Raw genomic sequence first — 22,300 nt, forward strand, 5'->3', positions numbered from 1 at the left:
GGGCTCCACAAAGCCCGTTAACACCAGCAGAAGGCTCTCAGAGGCCCTCACCCGGGAAGCCGGAACTTCTTAACTCTCAAAGCAGCACACTTCAAGTTTGCCCAGCAGCCAGAATCTTCCTCCAGTGCAGTCATAGAATAGCAATAGGGGCGCGCCTCTGCAGAGGGTCCAGATGCGCCCTGCTCTGTGAGGTGAAAGCTAAGAGGGAACTGAGCTCTAAGGCCCTGCTGTCACCTGCTGTCCCAAGTCCCCAGCTGGCCGTCAGCCCTGACCAGCTGTTTTAGAATGTAGGCTTTATTATTATTCACGTACGGAGAGACCAGCAGATCAGGATGTGACTGTCACCGAGACGAGGGTGTTACAGTTCCCAAGAGGCAGGGACCACAGGGCGGTCAGGAGGTCAGGAGGCAGAGGGTGGGCTGAACCATGATCAGAGCCTTTACTGGGGTTCCCAGGGCAGAAAGAGTTAGGAGGGGGGCCAGCAGTGGCAGGGGGCTCTGGGGGTCGGGGTGGCCCTGGTTGCCCAGCCCCTGCTCTGGTGTGAGAGCCCACAGAAGAGGGCTCCTGGTGGGCCCGGGGCTGGTTGGTTTGCAAGTAAGAGGGGTGCTCTGGTGGCTGGTTTACTGTCTCCTGGATTCTGGAACCTGGAAGAGGCGGACCCACCAGGTCAGTGAGGCCCCACGCATCAAAGCAAGGAAAAAGAAAAAAATTAAAAAAAATTGGAGTTGTGGCTCAGCAGGTTAAGAATCCAACTAGTATCCATGACGTTGAGGGTTCAGTCCCTGGCCTCTCTCAGTGGGTAAAGGATCCAGCACTGCTGTGAACTGTGGTAGGTCACAGACGCAGCTCAGATCCTGTGTTGCTGGCAGCTGAAGCTCCAATTTCACCACTAGCCTGAGAACTTCCATATGTCGCAGGTGTGGCCTAAAAAGACCAAAAAAGAAAAAGACAGTGAGTACATAGGCTAGCCCTCCTTTCCCCTCTTTAGCCCTGACCTTCTGCTTAGCTCCTTCCTGACCTCTTTTGAATCCAGGCAACCCCAGGCCAGCCACCTCCGAGTGAGCCACCATTGTGGGTCAAGGATGTTTGCATTTGGGCACAGGAATGCAAACATCCTTGACCCACAATGGTTCCTCTTGTCCAAACACCCTCGGGGATAATCCTCTCTTCTGAATTATCCTGAAGGAGGTAGTGTCCCCAGGCCTGACCCAGCCTACTGGTGGCCCTGTGACTCTGGGTTGGTCATGCCCATGGCGCTCCCCAGTTTCTCTGAACATGCAAAGGATGGACAGATGTTTGGAGAGGGGTCAAGGCTCACTGCACCTGAGGCTAGGTGGACTAGCCTCGTGGTTTATGGCCAGCATCTGTTTGAATAGTCAGTGCCCATGCTGCGATGGGGTTGGAAAAATAAACAGGAGCTTGATGGTTACATTGGCACCTCCCGCCAGGTCTCCCAAAGGCACTTCTCAATCCTGATCAAGGAGGTCAGGTCAGCCTGACCATTCATGTGGCTGACCCTCTGGCCCCTTGATCGCTCTGAGTACTGGGGAACTGCTGTACCCTGGGACCACTGAGGCCTTCAGGGTTAACCCTGAGTCAGTGGGGAGCAGGCGTCTGGACCCCCATTCCTCCTCCCTCTCCCCTGGGAACCAGCTCCAAAGGCCCTGAGATTGTTGGGTCTCTCCTCTGGGTCCGAAGCTCTTTATTTCAGGTCTAGGATGTGTCAACACAGAGCTGCCTTCTGTCCCAGCAGTCAGGGAGCTGGGCCTCAGGTTCTGGTGCTGCCCAGAGAATGCAGAACCCCTAGTGAGCTCCTGAATATCCCTCCTGAAGTCCCCTTCCCAAGGCAGGGGGGCTGCTCCATAGAACAGCTGCACGTCCACAGAATAGCTGCACGTCCACAGGTCAGGCTGTCCCCAGTGGTGGGTGTGAGTGTGGGAATGTGAGTGTGCATGTGCATGTATGTACATGTGTGCATCTTTACATGTCCTTTCCCACTCACTGGCCACCCTGTGGCTCTCGTCACCTCCCTGGGGAGACCCAGTTGGAAACCCTAGTTTATGGCAGCAGAGGCCCCTGGGATACCATGCCCCCCTTCACCCCCTCCCCTCGAATGTAGATTCAGGTCCCCAGCGAGGCCAACCAGCACTTTCTGAAGTAATCAACAAGTCTGAGGTGTGAACCCCAGGATTTTAAGCTCCTCTGGGAGGAGTTTATGCTGTGACGCAAAGGGATCAATCGGCGGTGTTTTGGGAGCACTGGGATCGATCCCAGCCTGGCACAGTGGGCTAAGGATCCAGCATTGCTGCAGCTGTGGCTTAGGTTACAACTGCAGCTTGGATCGGATCCCTGGCCCGGGAACTCCATCAGCGTGGCCAAAAAAGAAAAAATAAAATAAAATAAAATAAAGTGAAATAATAAGCTCCTCAGGGAGACTCTACCGCAGAGCAGAGTTTGGGAGCCTCCACCCTGGCACACGGACAGCAGAGCTCCAGGCTCTGCCTCACGGGGCAGCTCAGTGCCACGAAGAACAGAGGCTCAGGGAGAAGTGGGGGTCTGGCAAGGGGCTGTGAGGAGGTCGTGCGGCCAATGAAATGAACTCCGAGTCCAGACAAGCTTCTCCATAAAAATGATGTACAGAGACATTTTTTTCCCATCGACATGCGGATGAGAGGCAAAGCCGAGCAAGCCAGGTTGTTTTCCTCCTCTGCTCAGGCCGCAGGAAGCTCTGGCTTTTTAAGAGCAGGCTTCTCCAGCAATGCCATTTTGGTCAGGAAGGAAAGGGGCAACTTGATTCACCGTGAACATCCTGAGAGAGTTGATTCAAGGGCAGGCACTAGGGCCATGGGGTCAGCTGTACAGCCCCCAGGCCACACACCCTGCCCACCACAGCCAAGCCCTGGATGGGTCCCCGTCCAGGCCCCTTGGCTCCCATTGGGTGCATGTCCAGCTCAAATGGCAGGGGCAGCTGGAGGGTAAATGAGGGGTTCCCTGGCATCCGTGCTGACTGACCATTATTCCTGGACTTCTCTTTTTTTTGCCTTTTTAGGGCCACATCCACAATGTATGGAAGTTTTCAGGCTAGGGGACCAATCGGAGCTGCAGCTGCTGGCCTACACCACAGCCACAGCAAAACCAGATCCAAGCCGAGTCTTCAAAACTACACCACAGTTCATGGCAATGCCAGATCTTTAACCCAGTGAGCAAGGCCAGGGATCGAACCTGTGTCCTCATGGATACTAGTCAGGTTTTACCACTGAGCCACAATGGGAACTCCCTATTTCTGGACTTTTTGAGGAACAGGGATTGCGTGTACGGGCAGGGGACCCTGTAGCCATGGAACCCCAGCCCTCGGATGCCAGCACTAAGGCTCCAGAAGACCTGCCAGGGCTGAAGGGTGGGGCAGGGGGCCCTGAGGGCAGGGCAGGCCCCCCTATGCCTTGCACCCTCCCCCTGAGCATTTGCCTGCAGGCCTGACACCTGGTTCTCTACCTAGAGTTTGCGTTTCTGTTTGGGTGGCAATTAACCAAGTTGATTGAGATAATTAGTGGTTGAGACATGGGGTGGGTGTGACAGTAGCATTTAGATGGTGTGCATCGGCCCCTTGACACCTCTGCAGCTCTGGGTGAGGAAGGAGTGTCAAGGGGCCTCATGCAACAGTTCTGAATCCCTGTTCCATCTTGGACCAGCTGTGTGACCCCAGATGTGTTCCTTAACCTCTCTGAGCCTCAGCTCTTATTTTAATCTGTAATGAGGATAAGGTTAAATCCCCTCCACATACACGCATGGCTTCATGGGGGTTTACCTTCACCCCACTACTACTTCCTGGTCCAGCTTTGTCTGTTAGGAATGCAGCGACAGAAAACCCCACTGCCTGAGGCCCACGTTTTAGAGGGGCAGACAGACAAAATGGAATCAGGAAGCAAACAGTGTCATGTGTCACATGTTAGAAGGAGACAGATGCTGTAGAGGGAAAGAAAGCTGATGGGGGCGGTATGTGTGCATGAGACCTGAGTGGCTCTGGTCGGGAGGGAATTATGGAGGAGGTGACATCTGAGCAGAATTGAAGGCAGGGAGGCAGTCAGGCAGGCAGAGGCCTGGGAAGGGTGTTCCCTATGGAGGTGACAGCCAGTGCAAAGGCCCTGAGCTGGGGGTTGGGGGGGGGGGGTCGGAGAGAGCAGGGCTGTGAGTCCTGAGAGGATCAGAGGACTGGAGGTTGGACTTGGGTTTTTTGTTTTGTTTTGTTTCGTTTCCGTGCTTTTTAGGGCCGCACTCATGGCATATGGAGGTTCCCAGGCTAGGGGTCGAATCAGAGCTGCAGCTGCCAGCCTACACCACAGCCATAGCAATGTGGGATCCAAGCCACCTCTGCGACCTACACTACATACAGTTCACAGCAGCGCCAGATCCTTAACCCACTGAGTGGGGCCAGGGATCAAACTCACATCCTCATGGATACTAGTCAGGTTCATTACCACTGAGTCACGACAGAAACTCCTGGACTTGGGTTTTGACAGAACCTCTGGCCCCTGGTTTGAGACCAGACAGGGAGGGACAGCAGCTGGAGCAGGGAGGCCCCTCCGGAACTTGCAGTGACGGGGCCCACAGAGGGTGGGCCAGAGACCCAGCCGCTTTCCCCTGAAGGCCCACAGAGCTTCCTCTGGTTCAGTGTTTGGCCTCCTGAAAGATTCCAGGTTCCTGGCTCCCCTCCTTCCCCAGCCCCCCAGGGAGCTGGGTCACAAGCTGGGGTTTATGGAGGCGTGTGAGCGGAAGTGGTGGGAGTCACATGCAGTCTGCCCTCTGAAAGCATCCCCAATGCCCCCCAGCCCTGACCACGCATCCTGAGGGGCCAGGCACTTCCTCCCGAGATGTGCCTGTCACTCTGGATGTGGGAGTAAACAGCAGCCAGCATCTCTGATACAGAGAGAGCACGGTTCTTAGCATCGTGGAGGAGGAGGAAGATGCTGCCCACTGAGCCTACAGGGCGCAGAGAAGGTGGTCCCCAGGGGGGGGGAACTGGGCTGGGAGCTGGTGCCCCATGTGTGCTGTGGGATCCTGCTTGGTGAGCTGTGAGGAGCAGGCAGCCTCCCCTCCCCCAGGACATTGGACTTGCTCAGACATGATTTCTTAGCCCAGCTGTGGGTGGTGTCAGGAGGGGCTGTCAGTTATCCTGCTTTCTGGAGGCAGAGAGTGGGGCCTTGGGAGGAAGCAGGGCTAGGCCATCCTCTTCCCCAACACGAGGGCTTGGTGTCGATGGCATGTGAATGGCAGCCTCAGAGATACATCCACCCTGGAAGCTCTGGGGGATCTGGAGATGAGGTCATCCTGGATTTAAGGTGGGGTCCGAATCTGATCGCTGCCTGCCTCATCAAAGAAAGGAGAGGGGAACAGGGGACACTGATCCCCAGGGGGGGAGGCCGTAATGGAAGGATGTGGCCACAAGCCAAGGGCACCTGGGGCCTCCAGAGCTGAGAGAGGCAGGAAGGATCCTACCCTGGAGCCTCAAAAGGGAGCAATCGGTGTCTTTTACTTACATATTCATTCATTCATTCATTTTTATTTTAATTTTTGGCTGTGGCATGCAGTGGGATTGATGTGGGATCTTAGTTCCCAGATCAGGGACTGAACCTGGGCGGCAGTGGTGAAAGCATCTAGTCATAACCACTAGGCCGCCAGGAAACTCCCTCAGTGTCATTTAAACCTGATCTGTGGTCATTGTTAGGACAGCTCCCAGGACACTAATTAGCCTCTAGTTAGTGTGAGCTGTAGTGGGCTCCACTTTCGGTGCCTCTGATGAGGCCAGCTTGCCCCAAAAGTGGGTTCTGAAAATTTGGGCTGAGCCCCAAGGCATCAAGGCCACTGTCCGTAGTCACTATCAGGGAGCAACAGGCTTTGACGAAGCCGACAACACTTAAATGAGCAAAGGAAGAACTCTTAGCCTGAAGAAGACCAGACAAGAGGCCAGAGGGACCCAGGGAGTGAAATCGATTTACAAAAACAAGAAACACCATGCTACACTGTCAGCAAGACTTTGGCCTAAAATACCCATGCCTGCCAAGTTATGATGTAGTCTTACCCCAAGAAAGCTTTTGTGTTGTTGTTCTTTTTTGGAGATATCCTCGGCATGTGGGAGTTCCTGGGCCAGGGATCGAATCTAAGCCATAGCTGTGACCTATGCCACAGCTGCGGCAACACTGGATCTTTAAGCCACTGCACTGGGCCAGGGATCAAACCTGCACTGCTACAGGGACAATGCTGGGTCCTGAACTGTGGTACAGTGAGAACTCCCCAGGAAAGCATTTTTACTGTGGTTTGCAACATTGGTTTTAATAGTGGAGAAACTGTAGGGGGGAAGTCTATGTCTAATAACTGGGCTATTGTGAAGCAAATTAAGACCCATTCTCTCCACAATCAGAAATGACAACTTTCAAGCATTTGGCTGCGTGGATAAATGTGAACTGCTGTTAGACCTCAGCTATAAAAGACTGTTTGCAGAAGACATGGTCTGTGTGTGGGAGGCCTGGGCAGCACTGCATTGATATTAAAAGGCTCTGGGATCAGTCAGGCATGATCAGATTCCATGATCTTGTGTGACTGGCTTAACCTCTTTGACCCTCAGTATCTTCTTCTATACCATGGGGAGAACACTGCCTGTGCTACATGTTCTTTCTGGGTTGTGGTGGGGGTGAGTGAGATGAGGCAAGTCAGGTGCTTAGCACATGCCTGGAACCTCCAAAATGTCTAAATTAGAGGAATTTGGGGAGTAAAAATCAGATTGAAGAGAGCTTGGGCCAAGTTGATCAGACTAATTTGGTCATGGTGGATTCAACCTGGTGGGTCGCAGCAGCATTTTGTGATGGGATGGGGTGGGATAGAATGGATAGGATAGGGTGGTAAATCAGTCTGGATTCTCTAGAGATGACAAGGAATTGGCCCACACAGTTATAGTGGCTGGGAAACCCAATACCTGCAGTTGGCAAGCTGGGGGCCCAGGGGAGCCGAGGGTGTGGTTCCTGTCCAAGTCTGAAGCCAGAAGAAGACCAACATCCCAGCTCGATGACCATAAAGCAGAGAGAGTGAATTCTCCCTTCCTAGGCTTTTTGTTCTACTCAGGCCTTCAACTGATTGGATATGGCCCACCCACACTGAGGAGGGCACTCTGCTTTACTCAGCCCACTAACTTAAGTGTTCATCTCACCTGGAAACACACTCCTGGACACATTCAGAATAATATTTCACTAAATACCCCGACACCCCTAGGCCATAAAATTAAATACCACAGGTAGAATAGCATGGAATAGGACAGAATAGGATGGGATAGAAAAGCATAGACGAGACTAATGCAACCCACACCTAGTAAGGTTAAGTCTTGTTTAGGTGAAGCAGACATAAAAGGAGATCAGGATGCAAAATACATTTCTATTACGGTTAGGGACTTTGGGCAGCCTTATTTGCAGAGGAAGCGGCTGTTTGTTTAGACTTGTTCTTTTGACCAAGATTGTGTCTGGGGTACTTGAAGCAGTGTTTGCATAGCAAGTGCATCCTTGGATTGAAGTTATTACGAGTGGTTTGGGTGGTGTTTGCATAGTAAGCCGCTCTTTTAAAATTGGATTGTAGGTTTGGAGTTCCTGATGGCTTAGCAGGATCTGGTGTAGTCACTGCAGTGGCTCAGGTCGCTGCCATGCCACAGAGGTTTGATTCCTGGCCCTGGGAAATTCTACATGCTTCAAGCTTAGCTAAAAAAAAAAAAAAAAATACATTGCAGGTTTGTTCTTCCAGCCAGGGGAGCAGCTGCTGGCTCCAGGCCCAGAACAAACACTGAGCAGGGGTGAGGTGGGGGCCAGGGGGAGGGGCTAGTAATAAAGTGTCAGGGGGGTCAGAAAAAAAAATCCCTCCATTGTAGAACATGAAACATACTAGGGAGGAGTTCCCATTGTGGCTCAGTGGGTTAAGAACCTGACTAGTCTCCATGAGGATGCAGGTTCAATCCCTGCCCTCACTCAGTGGGTTAAGGATCTGGCCCTGCCATGTGCTGCAGTGTAGGTGTCAGATGTGGCTTGGTTCCTGCCTTGCTATGGCTATGATGTAGGCCGGCAACTGCAGCTCCAATTCAACCCCTAGCCTGGAAACTTCCATATGCCAAAGGTGTGGCCCTAAAAAGAAAAAAAAAAAAGAAAAGAAACATATAAGAGAAATGGAATTTGACAGGAAACCCAGAAGGGGAGGCAGCCTTGTACCCAAACTTTGATGGACCTAACCCAAGGCCGAGGCTTCTCTTTGGCCTCTTGCCCTGGAACAGCCCAGTGGCCAGGCCCCCCTTGCCCTTGGGAAAGTGTGTCCTGGGGACTGTGAGCAGGGGATGTGGGGATGGAGGGATGGTGCCCTTAGCCCCCAGGTCCCGCTCCCTCTCGGTGGCTGTCGGGAAAGGCAGAGCCAGCCACCCAGGGGTATTGGGTCCCCCGCAGGTGTGGCAGTGTGGTGGCAGCATGGAGGTGCTGCCCTGCTCCCGTGTGGCCCACATCGAGCGCACCAAGAAGCCCTACAATAACGATATAGACTACTACGCCAAGCGCAACGCCCTGCGGGCGGCTGAGGTGTGGATGGACGGCTTCAAGTCCCACGTATACATGGCCTGGAACATCCCTATGACTGTAAGCCGGCCGGGGCGGGCGGGAAGGCGCCGGAGGTGTGGAAGCCAGGGCTGGCGGGGGCAGCATCTGGGGGACAGGCTCCGATGTTGTCCAAGGGCCACAGCCCATCCCCATGATGTGGGGCCCGCTGGACAGCTTAGCCGGGAGAGGCTCTGAACCAGACATTCGCTAGGGGAGCCCAAGTCCAAGGGCTGTTCTGTTTGCTAGTTAGCATATGTCTCCCCTGCCCCCGTCCCCTGAATGTGCCTTCCCTTGATATTAGGATGTTACTACAAGATGTTACTACGATGTTAGGAACCTCTCAGCAGCTGCAGACGGGGCCCCAAGGGTCATGGTTGCTGTGGTGAGAGCTCCCCAGGGAGACAGTAGCCCCTCCAGGGAGTCACACAGATGGCACTTAATTCTCCTAACAGTAACTTGTGACAATACGCATGGTGTATCACCAAGTAGGGAAGGTCACCGGAACCTCAGCGTGCAGAGTTGACTGGGGCTCATCCCTTTGTGTCCAGCTTTAGTCTCCAGACCCTGAAGAAGTCAAGGTGATACCCGACAAGGACCCCCCCCCCCCAACACAAATCACACTGTAGTTCAGACAGTCTGGCCTGGCCCAGACCCCAGGTAAACAACAGTACTCTTAGGCAGGGTGTTCTAAGTCAGCTCCCAGGAGCTGGCCAAGGGCAAGTCTTTCCTTTGGAATGTGCTGAGCAGGATAAGCCAGGCTCACACACACACCAGGGACCATCTGTCCAGGCAGGGCTGGTCTCCAGCAGGACCTGCGCAAACAGGTCAGGCACATCAGGCCTTTCCCACAGGCCTCACTGCCCTGGACTTTCTACGGTCCTGGGAGGGTGGGAGGCCGGCACAGACGAGGCTCACGGCCCGGAAGCCCTGAGGTCGGGGCTGCTCCTCTGGGGGAGCCTGCGAGTCCCGGGCTCCCAACCGCCCTGGACAGAGGCCCGGGGCGCAGGAGTCCTGCACACTCTGGCGCCCTTCCCGCCTCACTTTCGGCCTCACAGAACCCAGGCGTGGACTTCGGGGACGTGTCCGAGCGGCTGGCCCTGCGTCAGAGGCTGAAATGCCGCAGCTTCAAGTGGTACCTGGACAACGTGTACCCAGAGATGCGGACCTACAACGATACGCTTACGTACGGAGAGGTACCGCCTCCCGGGGTGGCCCCTCCCCCGCCCCGCCTCCTAGCACCAGGCCCCGACTCCCAGCCTCAGGCCCCCTCTCCCAGCACCCTCCTCACCTTCACTGTGCGTGCCTACATTCCTGGCCTGCAGAGGGCACAGTCAGGCTCACATTTATGTGGCACACGCCAAGGGAAGAGCCACATGGCCACACACGCATGCCTGCAAACCAAAGTACACCAAGTAGATTCAGAGATGCGCTTGCGTGTGTTTAGGTATACACATCCATGTTCCTGCAGCCCACATGCGTGTGCGTTGATACATGCAGACACGCACATATGTGTTAAGTGTGCACAGACACAAACGTGTCCGTTTGCACCGTTTTGCTCACATGCACGCAAACAGTTGCCCATACATCTATCATTGTGCACACAGACCCCAGCTGAGGCCCCAGCCATCCACGGTGCAAATACTTTGCTGTCAGGACAAAATGACAGGGGAAAATGTGAGTACATATGTACAGAGATCTACACATGGATACATTCACACACACAGCCCTGTTTGTATGCCACAGCTCCTGCATGTGAATTCACAACGGAATGACACACAGACACCAGTATGGGCACCAGTGTGGGAACACCCAGCCATCTGCACCAGTTGTCACATGCACGGCCACACAGGCCTCTCCTTAAGAGGGGGTGCGGGCAGTTGGCGAGGGCACCAGGTTCACACCCAAGCACCCTGGTCTGTGCTTCTGGACAGGACAGCCTCCCACCTCCCCCCAGGCTGCCCATGATGAAGGAATACGTGAGCTTAGGTGGACCAAGCAGAAGGGGTCCCAGGGAATAGTCCCAGCTGGCCTGACTATTCCTGGAGCTCCTGGTCAGGAATAGTCCTAAGCAGACTCCTAAGCAGACTCCAAAACCTCTGGTCACAGAGGTTTCCCAGTTGACAGGGAGCACCATGAATGTGTCACTGAGGTGACCAGGAGACCACTGTCCTCCCAGCCCCTCCTGGGCTACTCTGCCTATTCCAGACCACAGTCAAATTCATGCATCGTGGAGTTCTCATTGTGACTCAGCAGTAATAAACCTGACTAGTATCCATGAGAAGGTCAGTTTGACCCCTGGCTTCACTCAGTGGGTTAAGATCTGGCGTCACTGTGAGTTGTGGTGTAGTCTGTAGACACAACTCAGATCTGGTGTTCCTGTGACTGTGGTGTAGGCCTGCAGCTACAGCTCCAATTTGACCCCTAGCCTGGGAATGTCCACATGCCTGGGATGCGACCCTAAAAGAAAAAAAAAATCTATGAATTTCCCACCCACAGGAGCTGTAACATTAGCAACTTTGCTGGCTCTCCAGGTTCCAACGTGTGCTAGCTCTTGGGATGGCAGTGTTGTATCAGTTAGCTAATATCACAGAACAAACAATCCCAAAACACAGAGGATTTGGGCATTAAGCCTCTGTGCCTGCTCAGGAATCTAGGGCTCATGCAGGCAGCTCTGACCTGGGGCAGGCTGATCTGAGCTCGGCCAGTGTGCTGGTGGGTCTCTGGGGTCAGGCTCATGCACACACCTGGAGGGTGGGTGGCTAGCTGTCAACAGGGTGCTGTGTCCAGGGGGTGGGGGTGGGGACACATGTCTGTCACCTCCCCCCAGCAGGCCAGCCTGGCTTGTTCTCAGAGTTGAGTCAGGATTCAAGACAGAGTGAGAGCTGTGGGGGTCCTGAGGCTCAGAGTTGCATAAGGACATTTCTGCTGCATCTATAGGCCAAGCAAGGCTCCAGGCTGGCTCAGACTTGGGGGCCATGGGAATAGCCCCCATCTGTGGTCAGGAGGAGCTCCAGAGTCATGCATCGGGAGGCCGTTCCCGGGAGCCAGCCAGGCCTTCCTCTGTGTTTTCCAAGGCTAGCACTTCCATGGAGTTTCACCTGGGAATGTAGTGGCCAGATCTACACACACACACACACACACACACACAGGAGGCTTGTCTGTCCATGTCTCCCCCCAGGGCCAGGCCTGGTCATCCTTTCCAAAGAGCCCAGCTAGTCCCTCCCCAGCCAGCGCACTGGCCAGAGCACTGTCCCCTCCTCTCTCCCCCCAGCCCTGGAGGGTCTCATTCTGAGAGGGCCACCCTTGGGTGTCTGGCCCATGCTTTTCTGAGACCGCTGGCCCTGAGCAGGGGACTGGTGGGTAAAGCTCCCTCTAGCCTGCCTCGGCCTTCAGGCCCCTTGTGATGGGGCCTCTCCTCTGGTTTCCTGTCGCAGGTGAGGAACAGCAAAGCCAGCGGCTACTGCTTGGACCAGGGGGCAGAGGACGACGACCGTGCCATCCTATATCCCTGCCATGGGATGTCCTCCCAGGTAGGGGTGGCGGATGTTTCTGGGGGACCAGAGCCCCAACCACAGGTGGAAGGGGTACTTGGAGGAGGGGCACGGCAGGCCTGCTGGGGTAACCTGATGCCACTGAGTCTGTGCCTTCAGGCCCCTCCTGGAGGCTCCCGCCCTAGGTAAATTAAAAGCAAGGCATTTGAAAGAGTTCCCTGGTGGGTCAGAGAGTTAAGGATCTGGCATTGTCACGGCAGTGGCTTGGGTCACTGTTGTGGCATGGGTTCAATCCCGGGCCATAAAACTTCCACATGCTGTGGGCACAGCGGGAAAAAAAAAAAAAAAAAAAAAACAAGGACTTGGCACCAAATGGGTCTTGAGCGAATCATCTAACATCCATGCCTCAGTTTCCCCCTCCATCACATGAGACGATCTTCTCAGGGCTGTTGTGTTAACTGAAATGGAAAATGAGAGTAAATCATAGCCATGGTGTACACATAACCCAGGAAGTGTCACAGTTAACCACCAGCTGAGCATCTATAAGGGATCTTCGGCCAGGCTCCAGCTGAGAATTACCTGAGCTGGGGGCTTTAAAAACACCCCTGCTGGCTCTGTTAGTGTCCTGGGGCCACTGTGATGATACCTGGCCTCACTCAGTGAGTTAAAGGATCTGGCATTGCCTCGAGCTGTGCGGTGTAGGTCACAAACACGGCTCAGATCTGGCATTGCTGTGGCTGTGGTGTAGTCTGACAGCTGCAGCTCTGATTCGACCCCTGGCCTGTGAACTTATATATGCTGTGCGTGTAGCCCTAAAAAGGCAGAAAAAGAAAGAAGGAAGGAAGGAGAGAGAGAGAGAAAGAAAGAAAAGAAAGGAAGGAAGGAAGGAAGGAAAGAAGGAAGGAAGGAAGGAAGAAAGGAAGGAAGGAAGGAAAGGAAGGAAGGAAAGGAAGGAAGGAAGGAAGAAAGAAAGGAAGAAAGAAAGAAAAAAAGAAAGGCATTCTTAGGAATTTCCTGGTGTCACAGTGGGTTAAGGATCTGGCGTTGTCAATGCTGTCTGTGGCTCTAGTTAAAGCTGTGGTGCGAGTTTGATCCCTGGCCCCAGAATTTCCACATGCCACATTCAGGTTGGCACAGGACCCTCCTGTGCTGGACTCAGGGCAGCCTGGGGGCCCCTATGATGCACTGCCTTTAACTTGACAGGTTTCGCTATGACAATTTTCGAACATCCAGAAAAGTAAAAAAGTCTTCAGATGACCAGAGCCGGCCAAATAAACGTTTTTACTCCTTTAAAGGTTAATGGGGGTAGGAGGAGAAGAAAAAGAATGAATGACCAATGGTATCCACAAAGCTCCAGTGCTTATTACCTGCCCTTCACAGAAATGGTTTTCTAACTCCTGGTCCAGATGCCATGGTGCTCAGATTGGGCTGTGTCTAAATCATGTATTTTTTTTTTTTCTGAGTCTTTTTTTCTTGGCTGTGCCCATGTCATATAGAAGTTCCCAGGCCAGGGATTGAGTCTGAGCCACAGCTGCAGCATAGCCGGATCCTTTAATCCACTTCTCCGGGCTTGGGATTGAACCTGCACCTCTACAGTGACACGAGCCATTGCAGTCGATTCTTAACCCACTGCACATCTGAGTCATTTTAAAGCAAGTGGCAGACACCAAATCCTTCCCCGCTCTGATTCTCCAGAATGCATCTCTACACTTATGAGGCTTCTCCACAAGCCAAAGGTAATGCCCCGCCGTGACCCGGTGCCCTTCTCTGCCCGGACCCCTCCTGGCTCGAGGTTTCTGAGGCTGGGCTGGGTGGAGCCGGTGGCCAGAATGCAGCTCAGAGCAGCCTCCTGACTGAGACCCACCAGGTGGCCGGTCCTCCATGGGCAGAGGGACCACACATCAGACTCCCCGACTGTGCAACCCCCAGCCCTGAGCCAGGCTGTGGCTGACTCTCCAATGCTTAAGGGTCATGGTCCCTGCTCTGCCAAGCCCTGCCTGAGGCGGAAGCTCCCAGCCGCCAGGGGCTCTGACTTGGAGTTTGTGCTGGACATTTCATGAACACGTCATGGCCCCAGGTTCAAACTTCCATGGCTTCAAAAACTTAACAGAGAGGGGACGTGAGCATGTCAGTGACCATCTGCCCCCAAACTGAATGGCCTGAAAGGCCATTATTTTGCTCACAAATCTGCAGCAAGGCCAACAGTCTCCGCTCTGCGCCCAGGCCACCCACAGGCTGGAGGGCTCAGCTCCAAGCCGGCGGCCAGCTCGCTTCCTGCTGTCAGCTGGCCACTTCAGGGCCTCAGCCGCTCCCCACGTGGTCTCTCCCTGGACTGCTTGGGCCTCCTCACAGCAGAGCAGCGATGACAGCAGGTGTCCCAAGAGACAGGGGAGGTGTCATGACCATTTAGACCTGGTCAGATGGCACCTCTTCTGTGATGTTCACACCCTCCCAGGAAGAGTCAGAAGAGAATGTGGGTCCCACGCTTAATGGATGGGGGAGGGGTCAGGTCACAGGGCTGTGTGAACGTGCCTGGGGAGGTGCCATTCTGTCAGATTGTACTGGAAAATACAGCAGTCCGTGATGAGTGTTGAGGCAGAGAGAGAGTGTGTGTGTGTGCACACTTTTGAGAGAGAGTAGAAAGGAGAGCGGAGGTGCACTTGACCTACAGTAGCACCTGCTGTGCGCATCAGCACTTTGCATGCAATGCCCGTGGGAATCCTTCCAGCAGCCCTGCCAGTCAGGTGCTGTCATCATCTCCCACTTACAGATGAGAAACTGAGACACAGAGAGGTGATGTGACTTTCCCAAGGCCACACAGCTGGGGAGCAGAGGAATCTATAGCCCTGGTGTCCTTGTGCGTGCTTGGTTATTACTTGCCTCATGTCTGGCAGACAACATGATTTGGGACCGTGAACTTGGGGCTGCCTTGGGTTCAAGGACAGAAGGGCGGCCTGGGACATTCTGGTGAAATTCAGCCTGGTGAAATTCTCCTCCTCTGAGGCTGGGGGCTGCGCCCTATGGAGGTGGGGTCTGAGCAGAGCTCTGGGGAAGGAGTCTGAGGCACTCTTGCCGGGGGACTTTGCAGAAGGAATGGGTCTGGGGTTTGGGGCCACTGGGAGGCATCCCTGCCCCCATGGGCTCTCCACACAGGGCTCCCCTGTGCCCCAGGGCTGAGTGGGGCTCCCAGGGCCTGGCTCCTCCCCAGGATGGCCAGCCTCGGTTCCCAGGATGGCCCCCAGCCTTCGATGCCCCGCCTCCTCCCTTCAGGGCCTTGTGGCCCAGCCCTGTGCTGGTGGCGGGCCCCGGGCCGCCGCACACCCATGCAGCCCCACTCATGCGGCCTCTCCCCAGCTGGTGCGGTACAGTGCCGAGGGCCTGCTGCAGCTGGGTCCCCTGGGCTCCACCGCCTTCCTGCCTGACTCCAAGTGCCTGGTGGATGACGGCAGGGGCCGCACGCCCGCCCTGAAGAAGTGTGAGGATGTGGCCCGGCCAGCGCAGCGGCTGTGGGACTTCACCCAGGTCAGCAGGGCTGCTGGGACCCCCGGCCTCTGAGCCAGCCCGTGGGAGGATTGGAGGGTGGTGAGAGCCCAAGCTTTAGGGCTTGGGGGGCTAGTTCAGCTGCTCCCATGTGAACCCCCTCTCACGGACCTGCATGCAGTCAGAGCCAGAGAAGGGCTGGGCTGATGACAGCACTGTGGCGGTCTCCCCCAGCCTCCTGGTGGGGGGGTTTAGGCAGAAGGGATAGGGTGGGATAGGCTTGCCCCTGGAAGCCCCTAGCCCAGCTTCTGGCCAAGCAGGGCCACACTGGACTCCCCAGTGGTCTGCTGAAGTGGCCTGTCCTGTGACCTTGGAGGGACCGCTGGGATGCTGGTGTGAATCACAAGCCCCAGGAGCAAATATTTGGGCTGATGAGTTTCTTTTTGTCTTGTCTCTTTTAGGGCCACACCCATGGCATATAGAGGTTCCAAGGCTAGGGGTCTAATCGGAGCTGTAGCTTCCAACCTATGCCACAGCCACAGCAATGCCAGATCCGAGCCGCGTCTGCGACCTACACCACAGCTCATGGCAAAGCCGGATCCTTAACCCACTGATCGAGGCCAGGGATTGAACCTGCAACCTCATGGTTCCTAGTCAGATTTGTTTCTGCTGCACCATGACAGGAACTCCTGGGCTGATGAGTTTCAATCTGGTCTCCTGGCCTCCCTGTGCTCCCCCAACCCCCTTCCCACACATACAGGCTTCCCTCCTCTCATGAAGTTGCTGGGTCCTGAGTGCAGAATATAGGCAGGTAGAACTGCCCAGGGCAGAGCCCCCAGTCCCAGCTTCAGCCCCCTCCCTCCCTCCATCCTTCCTGCTCCCTCTGCATTCATCCTCCCTCCTCCCCACCCTGTTTTCAGGCACAGCTCTCCTCGGACTCCACCCTCTGACCATGGCCCCCACTGTCCTCTCTCAGCTCCCCCTGTGTCCCCGTGGGGTGGGCACCCTGACTTGCCTTGTCCCGACACCCTCTGTCCCACATCCAGCCTTTATACCCATCCAGCCAAACACCCCTCAGGCTTCTCTGGGGTTGCAGCACCTGCCCCTGGACTTGGCCTCCCAGCTTCCACCCCACCAAGGATGCACCCTCCCGTCCCCTTACACAGCTCTGCCTTCTTGGGTCCCACGAGCTCACCACCTGCCTCCAGTCCTGCCCCAGTCCATTCCTCATGCCTGCAGCAGCCAGACTGTTGTTCTCCCTGAAAGCCATTCACGTCCTAAATCCCTCCATTCACTTCCAGGGAGCGGGTTCCCTAACAGATGACCATAAGCTGGGGGCTCAAAGCTATAGACATTTGTTCCCTCACTGTCTGGAGGCCAGAAAGCCCAAAATCAAGATGTGAGCCAGGCTGTGTTCCCTTTGAGACTCATGGGACAGGAGGGGGGGTTCCTTCCTGCCTTTCCCAGCTTCTGGGGCTGCGCGCATCCTTGGCTTGTGGCCACACCCCTGAAACCTCTGCTCCATCCTTCCTTCTCCAATCTCCCTCTCCTCCCGAGGACACCAACATTGGGCCTGTCCCTCTCCAGCAGGACCTCTTCTTAATTAATTACATCCACAAAGACTCTCTTTCCCAATCAGGTCACATTGCCAGTTCCCTTGCATTAGGACCTGACTGACTATCCTAGGACACTGCCCGAAGCGCTCCCTGTGTTAAAGCTCTTGGCTGTCTGCCATCACGTGCAAGATCAAATTCCACCCCTGCCATGCCCTCTGAGCTCCAGCAATCTGCTCCTGGCTTTGCCCGAGCACCCTACCTTCGCCCTGAGCTCCCAGCCACCTCCTGCATTCCCTGCTCCTCCCCCATCACAGGAAGCCACTGCCCCTGACCTCTGCCCCCACCCCACCTTCCCCCCAGTCCTCTGGCATGGCTCCCATGCAGGAGACCCCGGGACAGATGAGTGCACAGTACTGTCTGGGGGCTCCCAGGCACAAGGAGGCCGCAGGAGTGAGCTGACAATTTCAAGGGCAGCCAGCAGGATCAGAGGTCCCCAGGAGGCTGGGTTTTGGGCCAGGGGTACATGGGAAGGCCCTGCCTGGTGGAGGACAGAGAGCATAAAGGATAAGACCCTTGGGCCCTCAGGCTTGGGCCAGGGTCCTCCAGGTTTGGGGGACCAGAGCCCTGCAGAGGGGATCAATGGGCAAATCAGACATACTGGGGTCAGGGCGACATATTAGAGGAAACACCCATCTAAGGGGCCCTGAACCTTGTTGTCCTGTCCTGGGCACTTGTGGGACCCCAGGGGAAGGGAGACAGCTGATGAGAAGGGGATATGGGAGGACAGAGGATCAGTGGGAACAGAGTAACAAGGGTCAAAGGGTCAGGAGGGACAGAGGGACAAGGAAGCAGGACCCCGAATCTCAGGTGGCTGTGTGGGGACTCGCATGGCTGTGGCATCACTCCCACCCCTGGAAGCTCTCAGGAGGCCCCTGGCTAACTCGGTCTCCCCCACCCCCGATGCAGGGCGGTCCCATCGTGAGCAGAGACACGGGCCGGTGCCTGGAGGTGGAGATGTCCAAGGACGCCAACTTCGGGCTCCGGCTGGTGGTGCAGAGGTGCTCGGGGCAGAAGTGGACTATCAGAAACTGGATCAAGCCAGGGCGGCACTGACTCCCACTGTGCCCTGTGCCCCTGCCCCAGCGCTGACCCCACCACTAGAACCAGAGGGCCCTGGCCGTGCCCGTGCCACCTCAGCGCCCTGTGGGCCCCATCACCCAGGACATTGGGGCCTCCCCGTATTCTGGAGGAGGTGCCGGGACCAGCCATCTATCCTGGAGCACAGACCCCCCTGGGTTCTCTCTCTCCTCGGAGAGCATCAGCTGACAGCCAATTCCAGCTCCAGATCACGTGCCTTTTCTATGGTATTCCTGTCTGGCCGCCCGCCAGCTGCCTCTTCTGCATGTGCTGAAGCCCCATCCACGCTCCAGGCAGAAATAGCCCCCTGTCAACTGCGACCTCCCATCCTCTGCTCCCCATGGCAGGCCCGCCCCTGTGACCACCTCCCTTAAACTGAGCAGAGCAAGCGAGGGAAAACAGGATGACGCGACAGCGGCTGAGATGGCCTCAAAGAGCACCCAAGGGCAGCGCCTGGTGAGGAGGCTGATGGGGCTGCTTCAGCCCCGAGAAGAGAGGATTAAACCACCCTGGCCTGATATCTCGTCCCCAGGAGCCAGAGCTGGTCAGCTGTCCGAGGAGGGACCCCTGTCCTACCCAGGCGGGGTGCCTTCTCATGTTACTCTAAGGCAGGGGTCTACCAATGATGACCACAGCCCCTCGCCTATTTTTATAAATAAAGTTTTATTGGCACACGGCCACACCCCTCTATTTATGTGTTGTCCACAGTGGTTTTCACGCTCCAGGGCCAGAGCTAAAAAGCAGCACACCCCCTACCAGGGCTGCCCTAGGGCCTCCCGGATACCCTCTCTGGACAAAAGGGTATCTCATAGTGGCACTTAAAATTGCAGGACACTGGGAGAGAAACTGGACAGAAAGTTCTGCCTCTCCCCCTCTCCCCCATCAGGCCCAGCACCAAGCAGCACCCCAAAACTGGCCACTTCCTCTTACCTCCTGACTGGTGGTGGAAGGCCTCAGCTGTGTAACTGTGAGGGTCCCAGGGCAGGCTTGACTCACCCAACCATGGGAACGAACAGCAGATGGGGTGCCGTGCTTCTGAAAGCCAACCCAGCCAGCTCCTCCCTCGAGGAGGGTCTCCCATCTCCACTGGTGGTCTCCCAGGGGCAGAAACTGTGGGCACCATCAGTGACATCCAGGTTTATCCCCGTTCTTTTTGTTCTTGTTTTGCTTTTTATGGCTGCACTCGGCATATGGAGGTTCCCAGGCTAGGGGTTGAATCAGCCAGATCCTACACCACAGCCACAGCAACGCCAGATCCTTAATCCACTGAGCGAGGCCAGGGATCAAACCCGAGTCCTCATGGATCTTAGTCGTGTTCGTTAACCACTGAGCCACAACAGAAGCTCCATGGGAAAGGTTTTTAAAGACAGGCTGGGTGGCGGGGAGTTTCGGGGTGTGATCAGCTTGTGCACTTTCTCCGGATTGGTTGGTGGGGAGGTTACCCAGAGTCAACATCATCCACCTTCTGGTTCCAACCGGTCTGGGGTCTACGTGCTGCTGGGCTGCACACAGTTAACTTCCTCCACTCGGTGGGGGTTTCAGCATCTGCAAAACAGCTCAAGGATATGGCTCAGGATGTTGTCTGTAGCTCTTGAGGAGGAACCAAAGGTCCTTGTCTTTATCTAGTGGCTAAACCATTATGGCCCTATTTGACTGTTTTCCCTTCTTTCTGCCTTTTCTCACTCTGATTAAACTTACTCTGGAATTTGGGGAAGTGCCTAGGAGGCTAAAGTTTTTCTACAGACAAGAGGCAGGTGAAGGACATGGGTAGAGAAGGAAGGGAGGTCCCACAGGGTCCTGCTCAGCTACAGAAGCCGGCTCTGAGTCTCTGGAGGGAGTGAGGGCTCTGACTCACTCCCTTGAATGCTGGTGATGCCTCTGTGGTCCCCTTGCCCTGGAGGGAAGGAATCAGTCTGCACTTGTCTCTCGTCTATCCCAAGCCCAGTGGTGCATGCCCCTTCCTTATGCACTGGGCACCACTCGCCATAAGCCCCCTCCTCCACTTCTTCCCTGGGAGGCAGAGATCCGGACACTTCAGCGGTCTCCCATCTGTCCAGTTTCCTGCTGCAGGGATAGCTCTGAAGTGTCCAGATCTCTGCATTCTCCCCAGAGAATTCTACTGGCTCCAACCCAAGTCCCCCAAAGGCCCTCTCTCTACTCCAGACCTTCCCCCAAATTTAAGACAATGATGGAGGCAAAAAACTGGCATGAGCAAAACCTCAAAAGCCAGTAGCTAGGGAGTTCCCTTTGTGGCTCAGCAGGTTAAGAACCTGACATGAGGATGTGGGTTCAATCCTTGGCCTCCCTCAGTGGGTTGAGGATCTGGAGTTGCCATGAGCTGTGGTGTAGTTCACAGATGTGGCTCAGATCCTGTGTTGCTGTGGCTGTGTTGTAGGCCGGCATCTGCAGCTCCAATTCGACCCCTAGTCTGGGAACTTCCCTATGCCGCAGGTGCAGCCCCGAAAAGACAGAAAGAAAACAGAAAAAAATCCAATTGCTATCCAAGGACTGATCCACAAGAATCCAGAAGTTTTCCAAATGAAATTATGACACACTGCAGCTATTAGCATGCAAAGCATACTGCCTGCGGTTTAAAATAGAAAATATCACAGGCTCAAACTTATAAAACCCGCTCGTGTTACAATTCATTAGGCAAATTGACAGATGAGTCAAAGTCGATGGTTTGTAGCCCACACAGGATCTCACACCTAGAAAATTGCTTCCCAGCATCTCAATGAACCTCCATCCCCTTGGGAGGCGGTGTGTTCCCGTGACCTGAAAGGCTGCTTCTCTGTCAGGGTCCTGCCCCCACAGGGTCTTGTGAGGACAGAGGCATTGACCAGGTGGGGGATACTGAACTGGTCCACTTGCAGTGGGACTAAGTCAGGTAAGCTCAGGCCTGCCCAGCGCTGTCCACACTCCCCGGATGTGAGGCTGTTGTCTATCAAAGCCAAGATGGAACCAGGAAGTGGGCTTCTGTTGATGTGAGCTGCATCCGTGACCTACACCATAGCTCATGGCAACACTGGATCCTTAACCCACTGGGCGAGGCCAGGGATCAAAGCCGCATCCTCATGGATGCTAGTCAGGTTCATTACCGCCAAGTCATGACAGGAATCCTGGAGGGTTCTTTTTTTTTTTTTCCCCCCATAAACACGAGTTTAATTAGCCTTTGGGGCCCTGCAAGGAAGAAATAAGCAAACAGAATCCACCCCTGAGACTGTTAAAAGAGACAGACACCTGGAGACTTGAAGTGCTGGGGATGAGACCCAAAGAGACTCAATGAAGGGCTGAAAACTTGAGACTCAATCCTTTTCTGCAGGGGATCAGGGGACAGCGCTAAGCTCCCGCAGCTGAGGGCAGGGCCCTCAGGAAGGATCAGGTCAGGAGGAGAGGGCAGCGTTCTAGGTCTGCTCACGCCCGGACAGCCGCGGGCTCTTCTCGCAGGATCTTGCCGGGAGCCGCGCCCACTCTTGCTGGACCAGGTTGGACCTGAGGCCCCTGAAAACCAGAGTTGGAATACCCTGGGTAGGAGGAGGAACTGGAGGAGAAATTTGCAAAAGCAAAGAGGCGGTGGTGGAGTCTCGCAGCCGGTTAAAGATCCGGCATTGTCACTGCTGCCTGGACCCCTTCTTATTTTTATCTGTTCTCATCCTTATCTGCCTCACGAGGAGGTGTAACTCTTGTGAGGTTTGCCCTTTTCCAGAAGAACTACCTGAGAATCCTGGGGGTGACTCCAGGCGAGGAGCCCCCACCACTTTCCAGACACCAGCTGGAAAGAGCATTGAAGATGGGCCGTGGTCTCCATACTGCCTTGTGTGGCTGCCATGTGGTAGGGCCACTGGGAACAGTCCCTGGGGTTTTGTGGTGGACACTTGGCCACGGCTAGCGGGACGTCCCTGCTGGTCTCCACACCCAGGTGGGCCCCTGTCTGGGGGCCAAGTTCACAGATCTTTCTAAGTCATGGTGATATACACCTGCACTGATCCCCCTCCCTAAGCCTGGGTTCATGATAACCCCTAAA

The 22,300-nt window shown here is 55.2% G+C and overlaps 1 protein-coding gene across 1 annotated transcript in view; it reads left to right on the forward strand.

Annotated features, from left to right (window-relative positions):
- GALNT9 (polypeptide N-acetylgalactosaminyltransferase 9) overlaps positions 1-18,966 on the forward strand; it is a 110,097-nt gene extending 91,131 nt beyond the window's left edge. Inside the window, exons 8-12 of the mRNA XM_047761974.1 lie at positions 8,466-8,651; positions 9,668-9,805; positions 12,047-12,142; positions 15,458-15,625; positions 18,106-18,966. Coding sequence (XP_047617930.1) covers positions 8,466-8,651; positions 9,668-9,805; positions 12,047-12,142; positions 15,458-15,625; positions 18,106-18,252 — 735 coding nt within the window. The 3' untranslated portion in view covers positions 18,253-18,966. The remainder of the gene's footprint in view (positions 1-8,465; positions 8,652-9,667; positions 9,806-12,046; positions 12,143-15,457; positions 15,626-18,105) is intronic.
- Positions 18,967-22,300: the final 3,334 nt, after the last annotated feature.

The sequence above is a fragment of the Phacochoerus africanus genome, chromosome 15, assembly GCF_016906955.1.
Source record: "Phacochoerus africanus isolate WHEZ1 chromosome 15, ROS_Pafr_v1, whole genome shotgun sequence".
In the NCBI taxonomy this organism is placed as follows: Eukaryota; Metazoa; Chordata; class Mammalia; order Artiodactyla; family Suidae; genus Phacochoerus; species Phacochoerus africanus.